The sequence below is a fragment of the Eumetopias jubatus genome, unplaced genomic scaffold, assembly GCF_037043125.1.
Source record: "Eumetopias jubatus isolate StellerSeaLion01/CBP00866 unplaced genomic scaffold, mEumJub1_p1.0 scaffold_4, whole genome shotgun sequence".
Classification (NCBI taxonomy): Eukaryota; Metazoa; Chordata; class Mammalia; order Carnivora; family Otariidae; genus Eumetopias; species Eumetopias jubatus.
The window spans coordinates 169800326-169812519 of NW_028274810.1; the positions used below are offsets into that span (position 1 = coordinate 169800326).

At 44.3% G+C, this 12194-nt stretch overlaps 1 protein-coding gene across 1 annotated transcript in view; it reads right to left on the minus strand.

The window, feature by feature from the left end:
- Positions 1–12194, minus strand: part of SULF1 (sulfatase 1) — an 81579-nt gene that overhangs the window by 7222 nt on the left and 62163 nt on the right. Inside the window, exons 17-18 of the mRNA XM_088023134.1 lie at positions 11732–11874; positions 11514–11637 (exon numbers count right to left, since the gene is read on the minus strand). Of these exons, the coding sequence (XP_087879260.1) occupies positions 11514–11637; positions 11732–11874 (267 nt within the window). The remainder of the gene's footprint in view (positions 1–11513; positions 11638–11731; positions 11875–12194) is intronic.

A 12194-nucleotide genomic window follows, 5' to 3' on the forward strand; every position in this document is an offset into this window, starting at 1 on the left:
GTCCATATAGGCATTTACTTTTGACCCAGTAATCCCACAACTAGGAATTTACTCTGAAGGTATCTTCAAGAACATGAAACATATTTGCCCAAGGTTCTTTACTGCAGCACAATTTGTAATTGCAAAATATGAGAAGAACTGAAATCTCATACATAAAAGAGTGGCTGAATAAATTATGGTACAGCCACAGTAGATTACTATGAAGAAGTGAAAAAGAGAATGGGAAGATCTCTGTGAACTGATGGAGAGGTTAGATTTTAAAGTGACAATAGTAATTTAAGTGAAAAAGAAACCAAGCGTAATATTGTATATATAGTATGCTACCCTCGAAGTAAGAAAGTAAGAGAAATCAAACATCACCATCTGCTTACTACTGCAACAAAAACACAGGAAGGTAAAACAGAAACTGATGAGTCTGGTTACCTACGGCGCACGTGTGGGAAGAGCTGGTGGGAAGGACTAACATTTCTCTCCATATGCTTTTGGCAGTTTCGACTTTTGGAACTGTGTTAAAGTATTACACACTGAAAGAGGAAATTACACTACCAGTGATGAGAAAAAATAGACCCCAAAATGGAATACAGATGGAAATAAACAAACGTTGGTCTATTTCAAATGAGTAACATAACCACAATAAAGGAGGAGGTAGCAGGGAGCTAGCCCCAGTAACTCCAAACACAGTGCTATTTTTTTCTCCTTCTAAAGACAGAAGGACCTGCAAAATATCCTGAACGCTAGTTAGCAGGTTTGTGTTTACAGTTGTAGGATCTTGCAATTCTGAACTTGCTTTCTGTGTGCTATAGCATTTAACAGATGAGTCGATCCTTTGAGGATAATGGGAACTAGACTTCTTAAAGTTGGAAAAGGAAGTTACCACATAGAAACTAGAAGACTAGAATGAATCTTGAGCTGTTGAGTTAGAATTAGAGGTATCGGTATGAACATATGGCTTTTAATATACCTAGGTAGCGATGTCCACACATTCTCCATATCTGTAGAAAGAGGAATGGCTGTCAATACCCGTGCGTGTGTATTTTAGCTCTGTCTACACAGAGGGTCTACATACAAAGATGCCTCCGTAACAATTCTATGCACCTCAAACCCAGATCTTGGGTCCAAATGCCACTCCCCACTTGAAAGGAACTGGGGATCTTTGGGGAAATGGCTGATTTCAGATGTGGGGGAGTGAAACTACAAGGTGAATTTGGAACATAGTTAGGCTTGAAAGCAATAGAGTGCTCAAAAGATGATGGGGACACCCCAAAAGGACATGGAAGCCACCTGATATCCACTGGGATATTTCGATCATCAAAATAAATAATTTTTATTTAGGTTTATAAAAGGTTTTCCGGTGGGATAAAATAAGGATCTATGAATCCTTATTGCTATATATACATATATACATATAAATGAGAAAAGGGCATTTTTTTCCTCTATGGCAGAGTACCACTTAAGAAATGTAGCAAGAGGGGCGCCTGGGTGGCTCAGTTGGTTAAGCGACTGCCTTCGGCTCAGGTCATGATCCTGGAGTCCCGGGATCGAGTCCCGCATCAGGCTCCCTGCTCGGCGGGGAGTCTGCTTCTCCCTCTGACCCTCTTCCCTCTTGTGCTCTCTATCTCTCATTCTCTCTCTATCAAATAAATAAATAAAACCTTAAAAAAAAAAGAAACGTAGCAAGAATAATGAAGTTGGAAAAAAAATCATCATTTTGCAGTCATCAAAATGATTAAGGCAAGAATTATGAATTCCTCAAAAGCTAGTGGATGAATTACTAATTAAAGAAGGACAAATAGTAATTTTATAGTGGATTAACCTAGCAAACCACATGTGAACCAAGTAATCAGAGGTAAGACCACCAAACGGATGTCACGGATCTCCTTATAAGATCTCTTGAGGGATGCCTGGGTGGCTCAGTGGGCTGGGTGTATGACTCTTGATTTTGGCTCAGGTCAGGATCTCAGGGTCGTGAGATCGAGCCCTGCCGGTGGGCTCCACGCTCAGCACAAAATCTGCTTGAGATTCTCTCTCTCCCCCTCCCTCTGCCCCTTCCCCCACTCTCTCTCAAATAAAAAAATAAATACATCTTTAAAAAAAAAGATATCCCGGAGTGCACACTTCCACGTTTATGGTATTCCTTCAGAAATGCATAATTTTAGTCCAATCATGAGGAAATATCAGAAAACCCCCAACTGGGGGACATTTTACAAAATAACTGGCCTGTATACTTTAGAATGTCATGAATGGTAATGAAAAGTCGAGGAACTATTCCAGATGGAAAGAGACCTAAAAGACATGACAATTTACTACAATGTGTGATTCCGGATTGGATCCCCGACCAGAAAAACAAAATCCTCCCCAAATCATACATATGACATTATGGGACAATTGGCAATATTTGAATAAGGACTGTGGACCAGCTAATAGACTTGTATCAGTGTCAAATTGCCTGACTTTGGTAACTGTACAACAGTTATGTAAGAATGTTTTTGTCCTTGGGAAATACGTACTAAAGCTCTTATATATAAAGATACATGATATCGGCAAATTATAAATGATTCAGGGGAAAAAAAAAGGATGTGTGTGTATGTGGAAAAAGAGCCAGAGAACAAGGGGGAACAGTAAGGCAAATGGGGTAAAATTTCTTGGAAGTGTTCTTGCAAGTTTTCTGCCATGCTCCGTTGTATCAAAACAGTAAGTCGAAATCCTTGTTAGACATTAGAACTGAATTGTCCACATTTCCGTCCTGGTTTCTGCCAATCCTCATCTCACAAAAGGACCCCTCTTGCTTGGGCCATTCTGAAGTTCTTTATTCAGGGAGCAAACATATGAATAGGTTTGTTCTGAAAAAATGAATTTTTGGAATAAATGTAGATGATTTCAAGTTCCAGGTAATTCTCACCCAACCTGGGAAACAGAAAGGTTGTAAAACCCCTAAGAGAAATTCAAAAGCACACGCCGGTCTCAAGCTCAGTCGCATTTCTTTCTGGGTGGCACTTATTTACTTTTAAAAGCATGACCACATAATTAGGGGCCCCAGGGGTAGCTTAGTCCGTTAAGCTTCAGACTCTTGCTTTGGCCTCAGGTTGTGATCTCAGGGTCATGAGATCAAACCCTGTGTCAGGCTCTGCGCTCAGCAAGGAATCTGCTTGAGATTCTCTCTCTCCCTCTGCCTCTCCCCCTGCTTCCTCTCCCTGAAAAAAATGAATACATCTTTAAAAACATGACCAGTAATTATGTCCCCCTCTGCGCGTGGGTAGCAGAGACCACGTATGCGTGGAACTGTAACTCTTCTGGAGCAGTGTTCTAATCCACAAGGACTACTGGTGTCCTACGAAGCAGAAAGAGTAGTTTCTACGGAGAGACTGCCTGATGCCTACCGACTCCAGCGGCCTGTTCTGTTCCTACTCCGCACATGGCCTCTGACGTAGCGTCACCAAAACAGTGGCGTTTCCTGAAAACACCAGGCTCTCTCCCTCCTCGGCACTGGCATTTATTCCTAGAATGTTCTTCCCTGCCCCAGCATCTGAGTCGGCGCTCAGCCTTCAAAATGAAATTTGAGCATCACTCCCTCCACAATTTCCTGGCCCTCTTCTTCCTGTCCTCGGGTTTCCTCAGCACGGTGGGAGCCCCTCCATTACAGCCCCCACCTCTAGATGATTCTGGGTACTTGTGCTCAACAGCAAACTTTGACTTTCACCGGGCTAGGTGTCTCTCATTTCAAGGGGCAAACAATAGGTCAGTCAGAAGCCTTGTAATTCCGTTGATTGCTGCTCACTGGAGGGATGTTTTCATTCACATGGCTGTACTTCCCTCCCAGGTTTCAGTTCTGAGGGCAATCATTTGATTTTCAAAATTGAGAGAGCCTCAGCAGAATATCTGCACTAACATATCCATTCCTTTCTCCGAACCCCTTCCCTGTTTTTCTGTGTCCTCTTTGAATGTTTTTCTGAAGGCACAGGGTTTCCAACATTTGGGACTAAAGCGGTGTGCCTTGTGCGTGATATCCAGGCTGCTTGAAACACAGCATGTTTTAGACTGAAATGGAATTTGCTTTGAGTTTTGAAATTTCAGAGACTCTGAATTCAGTGTCCTGCAAAATAACTAAAAGCCAATCAATCGTAAATACCTTTTTATTTGTTATGCATAGAAGATTTCTAGCAGACTAATTTTATTGATGAATTGCAAGAACACCTATTTATTTCACAAATACAAGACTATGAACGTTCAGCTAAGAAGGCAGTGTAGAACTATAAATAGTAAGTTATGTCATTTATCTATAGATGAATAACTTTGTATAGTTGATGGCTGATTAAAAGCGCATACCTGCTTACTGGGGCAAATGCACATAATTTTCCCTCTTTCCTGATATTTCATTATTTTAAAAAGCCCACTAATTTTATTACCCATTAATGTGAAGGTAAATGTCCTTCAAAATTCTGGGGCTCTTTGATATTTCTCTCACTATTCAACTTTATTACCAAACATCGTTCATAGAATAATATACATTCAGGGCTTACATGTGCTAAGCACTTTTCAGATATCAGTTCATGTAATCCTTATGTATTATTATGCGTATGTATATGATCACCTTTTTACAGATGAGAAAATGAAGTTAAAAGGTTAAATTGTTCCAGAGAATCAGCACAGTATGGAGATTAAAAGCACATGCTAGCTTCAGAATCCTTGGGTAGCTACTCTATCATTTATCAGCTACATGATCTTGGGAAAGTTACCTGGTCTATCGGTGACTCAATTTTCTCATTAATTAAATGGGGCTCACAGTGCTGCCCTCATAAAGTTATTGTGATGGTTAAGTGATTTAACATACGTAAAGTACTTAGGAGAGTGTAGGAACAATGTAAGTCAGGTAATACTGCTAGAAATTGTCCCCAAATTGGGAGGCAGTGGAGCCAGACCTTGTGACTAACCCGACCCACAAAACTGTCCTCACAACTATGTATGTTACCTAATCTGATCAACCCAAATCCTCTCATATTATTTCTCACAGTTTACAACACTCTTGAAGATCCCCCTATTGCATTCAAGATAAAGATCCAATCTTCTGACAGAGTCTGCAACCAGGGTGACCAAATTGTCTAGATTGCTGGGATGGTCCCAGTTTATGTCTGTTGGACTGGCATCCTCCTCCATTTAGGATTTGTCCAGAATTTTTGGAATTTTAGTTTAGAAAATCATTTTTAAATACAATTATTTTATAAATCCACTGATCAAGTCATTGGTCCGCAAATACAGATATCAAATTCAGATAATTTTAATTATTTTTACTTCTCCCTCCAGGTGGAAATATCCTTGTTTGGAAGACAGATTCTGTGGGTCAGGCTATATACAACACTCTTCGTGAAAACAGCGCTGTTGACCCCTTCTGCTTATCCCTCAACACCCTTCCTTGTCCTTACTTTGAACTGATCACAATCCCCCCCAAATGAATCTTGCCTTTGAAAGAACACTCTCTTCTAGGTGGACTGGTTTTCTTCCTTCCATATCCTATTCTAGATCATGCTAGGGTTGCCTTCCACATGTAGCACTGAACGCCGCCTCCCTGGGAAGCTTCCCAGGATTCCCTGGGGTGGGTTTAGGGGCCCCACAAGGCTCTTATAGCGTCATGTCTTCTCCTGTCAGAGCACTTTGTTTTCTGTGTTGTAATGATAATACTTGCTATGTTCTCCTAGAAGGCAGTGGCTTGCATAGAGGTGGCCATGTAGATTCTTTCCTTCTTTAGTTATTGAATGGATGAAAGAGGATTAATTGCGCCCCCTCTCATCTTCCTCTCAATTTTGAAGCCGATTACAGGTAAATTTCACTCCTCAGTTTGGAGGGAAGGGTCTTCGAGTCCTGCAACATGTTTGTTTCTTCTTCTACGGTACAAGAAACAAGGCACTGGGAGTAGAATCACTATTGGAAAAGTAAGACCAAATTCTGAGAATTCTTTGGGAGCTTAGATGAATCCTGACTTGTCCCTGCCCCTGATTCTGACCAGGGTGGCCACTGGTGTGTGAAAAAAAAAACTTATCCACCAGTTGGCATGGCCTGTCTAGCAGAGCTTTGGCTGGATTTCAGTGCCTGCATCCCACACAGCGGCCCTGCCTCTGACCCACACCCTAACAACTCTGACCCTCAGTCCTCTGTTACTTGAGGACGCTGGTCCCTTTAACCCCAATCCCTGACTTGACCCAACCCCTGGTCAAGCATCTTAAACAGAAAAGTCCAACGGGACTAGCAAGGCAGCTTACAAATAAAATGTGCTTAGACAGCGATGCGTGTCAATTTTTTTTCAATAGAACTGGAAAGAAATATGGAGAGAAAAAATCAATAAAATGGAATTCTGAGATGTGACAGAAGAGAACCAGGTGAAGCTTCATTAAAGTAACACAGAGCAGGGCAGTGGAGGTTGGATTCTGTCCTTCACGAAGTCCAGGCAGTTCAGAAAAAAGACTGAACTCTGGATTACCAAAGAGTGATGAACAAGATGGCAGTGGTGCTGATGAGTATCTCTGTTTGTGTCTCTTACAAAATATAGGAACATTCTTTGGAATGGAACTCTTTCCTTCATGTTAATGTTTTGCATCCCATGTACACCTTACTAATAAGACTCATTGTTACTGGGCCTTCCATTCTCATCTTCTTACTAAGCAAGGCAGGACTTGAACCCAAGGCAGACTGGCTACTAATCAGGTCCTAACACACAGCTAGCTCACCTACAGCCATCTGCAAGGCATGAGCTGTTGCCCCATGGGAGATGAATCAAAACATGCAAAAGCAAGGTGCGCAGAAGCATGGCTGCTGAGGGTGAAGCACAGTGTGGCCTGCTGGTCTCCAGGGTGTGGCACTGCAGGGGCCAGGGAGCAGCCAGGGCGAGGCCACCCAGAACCCCCCCCCGTCTGCCTCACACAGCCGCCAGATGCACCCCATGCCTGCCAGGAGCATTTCCGGGACATCAAAAGGAAGCAGCGTTAGCTTTCCTAAGCAATGGGAAAAATAAACACCCCCTCAACCTGTTGATCCCATTCTATTTTGCAACACAGAAATGACTGCTTTCAACTTGAGCCAAAAATGATCTCCTGAGTCATGGGAGTTACTTCCTCAACGGTGCCCTTACTCTGTGCTTGTCCTAACTGGAAAATGACCGGGCTGAGTCCACCGAGTCTCTCAGGGGGCCTCGCCCCAGGCACTGGCCACAGCCATCAAGAAATAAAATAAATAACGAAGTTGAACAAGGAACAGACTTGCTTTTCGAAGGCCATTTAAACAAATCTAAAGATGAATTTTTCAAAACCCACAAAATGGAAGGCAGTTTTTAAAGCTATTATGTAGTCAATCTTGTGCAAGGTGAATGCTTCTGAAACACTCAGTTGAATTCTCAAATTTCAAATTCCTCAGGTTTGGTCGCCAACCAGTTTTCTCAAAGTCCTTTATAATTGAATTTTATGATTAAAAATGCATTTGATTAGTTTTCCAAAACATAAAAATAAAAATAAAAAATCAGAATCTTCTTGAAGAATGCGGGCTTCTGAGGAAGGCTGTCAGGAGTGCTGTTACTGGAGGGCCGCATACCCACAGACACCATCTGGAGACGGGTTTTTCAGCAGTTCCACGCAGACAGTGGCTTGTTTGACATCTGTCTCCCTTCAGTCCACCGGGACACCGCCAGCAGGTGAGGCCACATCAAACACTGCTTTTGGGTATCCCGAGAGTCCCTGGGCGTGACAGGCAGGCAGACGCTCTCTCAGTAACCATGTTTCATGATTTCCCGCCTGCAGCGTGGCTACCCACTGAAAGCCAGCTTGCCCCCTTATGAAACCGTGGGACCCCAAAATGCCAGTCATTCTGAGTTACAGAGTATCCTTAGATTTGTCCTTTGGTAAGGAATTCTGGCGGGGGGGGTGGGGAGGAAGGCGATAGGTAACACTCTGTCACCTTCACGCACAGCTACATTCTCAGACAGGCGACCCAACAATAACGAGTCACCGAGGCTGTGACAAAGGACCTCACGGGTGATGGATTTAGTGGTGGTGGCAGGGAAGGGAGAGGGAGGGGTCCCAGATGTTTGCCACTTAATTATGACCAGATTGCGGTTCCACATCCCTCATCTCAAAGTTGTCCGGGGATGACTGGATGGAGAAGAGCTCTCTGACTCAGCTCCGACCCGGCGTCTGGCTTCAGTCACCCGTTCATAGCCTTTTACCTCCTTCAGGACAGGGAATAAAAGAAAGCTCGACTGGAAATCCCTTCGCTGTAAAATTGAGTGCATCATAAAATAACTGTAAAGTCAATATTTAGTGTTTGGTCCGTTTAAAGTGTCACACTTTGGAAACGTCTTAATGTGACCCCTGGGGGGCAGGCGAAGGAGTGCCGGTGTGTGGGACATTACCTCATCAGCCCATATCCCGGCTGAGACCAGCTTAAGAGTGGGTTCTTCTGCTCTGTCCTATGTGTGCTGGGGGTGATGTGGGGTCGGGGTGGGGCAGAGCCAGGAAAGGAAAGAACACAGGAGAGAAGAGAAAAAGAAGAGATACATACATGGTTATTAAGGATCCTCAAAAGCCCAGCTTTCTTTGTTTTGTTAGTTGTTGACATCTCCCCTTCCCCCACCCCTCACCTTTCCGGTTGTTTAGCTTCCGGTCAGACCAGTGAGCTGCCCTGGTAAAGGGGGAATCTGAGACTAGAGCTCAGGAGGCTTGAGGGGAGGCGGCGGGGTAGACAGGGTGCCCTGGCATGGCACCAAGGAAGTCCATGTTCTTTTGATGGATTCATCAGCAAGGGTGCCGACATGTCGTGCCTCAGTTTCCCCACCGTAGAGGTGGTAAGGTCAGTCCCCTCCTGTCCCACACTGCACATTTCTGACAAGCCCACCTGAGGTCTACGCTAAGAGTGGAAAATTATCAAGGGCCGACGATGCCAGGTGTGTGGGTGCCCACCTCCAGAACACGACGAGAGAGGAGGGATGGGTGGGGGTCGGAGGGAACAAGATGGTTGGGCTGAGGCCTGTTTATGAAGTTTGGGTGTGTCAGGCGGTATCGTCTCTGTGCTAATGCAAGGACCTCTCTGTCCCCGACCCCAGCGCCTTCTGCTCACCAACCACCACCCTGCAGAGCCTTCTGAATCATATCACTGCTGCTTTTCCCCACCCAAGTTAATTAAGGGCTCTTCACAAGGAAGCGCCTATTTCCTCCAACTTCAGCTTCAGAATGCTCTTGAAATTCCCATTACTCCTTTTGGGCCTTTGACATTATATTTCATAAAAATCTCGAACTAGTTTCCATGAAGCCTCTCCAGCAAATCAACGTGTAAGGACCACAAGGGAAATCATTCTCCCAACCTCTCCCCAGGGCTCCCAAAGGTCATTCTGGTTGTTTTTTCCCCCTTTCACAACATTCCATGCTTAAAAGCATCATCTAATGAGCAAACACACATGGAGTAATGCCCTGAGAGACATCCTGCGGTGACAGTCAGCTGATTTAAAGCAAAATGACAGATCTGCAACCAATGACACAATCTGGTGGAGAATGCTGTTAGCACATGCATGCACCCCACACTATGCTCTGTGCAACATGGTGAGAAACGGAAATTAGTTGAAATGGCTGGATCATGCAATTATTGGGAAAAGAAGCTGCGGGGGGAGAATAAAAAAGTGTGAATACCTGTGTAGGTCATAGCTTCCTCCATCTTTATTTCCTGATATAGGAAAATACAAGAGTAATTTATGTTAGCTTTAGAACTCATAAAACCATTCACTACGTGGTTTTCCATGCACAACATCTAAATCCTAGAAAGAAATAGATTGTGTTAAATACAGACAGTGCCGGAGTCCCACAGAGCTTTTCTAGTAGACAGGTTCAAAATGAGGATTGAAAGCTATAAATAAAAAGGTCTGAGATAAAACACAGAGGAGTTCATTTGAAACATGAGTGCAATGGGAAAGGAGGAGAGCCCATTTAAGAGCAGGAAGAGAAGTCCTTCCAGTCAGTCTCAGTACAATGTTGCTTATTTTGAGACAAGACACTTGGAAAAAAAAAAAAAGGGCCAATGATCATCTCCCTGAGAAATCGTCTAGAAGGTGGAGAGGACTACTTTGGGCCAAACAGCAATCATGAGTTCCCCCTGGTGTGTCATCCCTAGAGACTGTCAGACTTCTCTGGGCAGTTATGTCATCACCTGTAAGAGAGCGAGGTCTTTTGGGGGAGAAATGTCTGGGTGTAATATTTCTAGTGTTTCTAATAACTGGTTTAATTTCTAGGCCTTGTTGGGCTCCCCTCCCCCTTTTTGGTGTGTGGAGGGCTAAGATTTGAGGAAAAGCTCAAACAGAGAAGCAAGATATCTGAAAAGATTTGAGCTGAGTGGGGTTGTGATCAAAAGACTTCTTCTGGAAGTCAGGACTGGACTTTTCTGCGGGCCATTCATCTGAGTAAGGTATTAACTGAGAAATTTGGCTGATAGCTGTGAGGTGACCCATCTCACAGGGTTTATAATTTCTTATGGGATCTTTGCCGCTCAAAAGCCTCAGGACCCTACAATGGTGGAAATGACAGGTGGCGGATGTTGATCCTTTGAGAATGGGCCCCCCCCCTTTCAGTCACAAGACCTAGTGCTGGTGATGCTGGCTCTGCCAGGGACCCCGAGACACCGGCTTTAAGGATGCTGAGAAAACCCAGCTGCACACAAGGGGTTCCTGCAGAGCGCTCCCCACTGCCGGGGAGTCCCGCTCTTCGCCCTTTTGGGGTTGGCAGGCTCTGCTGATGCCCATGCCCTTGCCAGAGCTAGCTCTTTCTCCTTCCTTCTGTGGACTGCTGGAATTTACAGTTCTACCGGAATTAGGAGAAAATCAGTATTCTCATCAACTAGGAAAGGGCAGGGACAGACTGAAAAGAACTGCGGCCCTATGAACCAAAGGAGAGATAGGTCAGTTTAACGCGGCAGCCCGGGGAGGGAACATTTGGCTGACTCCGTATGGGCCCTCTAACGCTTGTTAGAGCCCAAGACAGTGCATTACTCAAGTATCTCTAGTTTCAGAGGGGAAATCCTGGTAAAAGAAATCTAATTGCCTGTGTCCTGGGCAGGGATCTCCCCCGGGGCAGCTCCCAACTGTGTGATAAGCAGAAACAGGGCATTGGGTGTTTCCGTCCAAATTCACCTAAAAATTTGAGGATATCCCGGTTTACCTAGAGTCTGTATTATGCCTGTTGGCAGCAATGACAAATAAATCCCCCATGCTTTCGTCCCATCTGCCAGTGGATGCTTCATTCAGGAAGCTTTACTAGTAGAACCAACGTGTGGGAGAAACTGAAATGAAACGCTCACCAAATCTTTGGGCGCGTTAGCTTTTTCATTAATGCTCCCAGAGGTAAACTTTGAGAACACATTATATTCAGAACTGCCTGGGAAGTCTCCCCCGTAAGTATCCCAAACTTTGTGCGTCTATGCCTAGAGACGTTTCACAGGCAGAAAACTCGACACAAAGAATTTCCCAGGAAATACAGGAACCCGCCCCCCCTTACCAACTTCCAGGCCCTTTGGTCTTGGGTTGCACTGCTTGTATCCTTGACAGCTCCTGAGCTCCATGAGTTGTACGTGTAGCTGATTCAAAATGCCCCGTTCCACCGTGTGCACTGTGTTTGTGAGCTGCGGACCAAGATGCCAGGACAGGAAAGGTAAGCTCAGGTTCTGGCTAGTTTATTGTCAACAAACTTCATTACATGAAAACGTATCGACCTACCTGATAAGGATCTGTATTCATATCAAAATACTCCAAAAAGCCAGTGGCGAACTCACAGAAGAGAAAATTATGTGTCTCGTTAACCGTGCGCAAGCACCAGTAGGTGTTGTTGTTAGAACTCGTGCAGGCACAGAAAGATCCCACTGTTGGTAAAAACAGAACAACAAAATGAAAAGAATGAAAAAACAAAAAATGGAGGCAGGCTAGCCATTCTACCATTTCCTTATCTTTATACTGAAAGGGGCACGTTTTCTGTCTTGTAACTACTGTGTGGTTGGATGTTAAAAAAATTATATTTTCCCCCATCTAAAGAATTTGCTGTGGGAAGAGGTGGAAAATGGGAAAAACAGTGGCAATCTATGATCGTGAATACAGACTGAAGGCCAAGGTGAAGTTTTAGGCACATTAGTTTGCCCCCCATCGTCAGGCAGTGGTCTCTGAAACAGGGCGAGTGAGTGGAGAA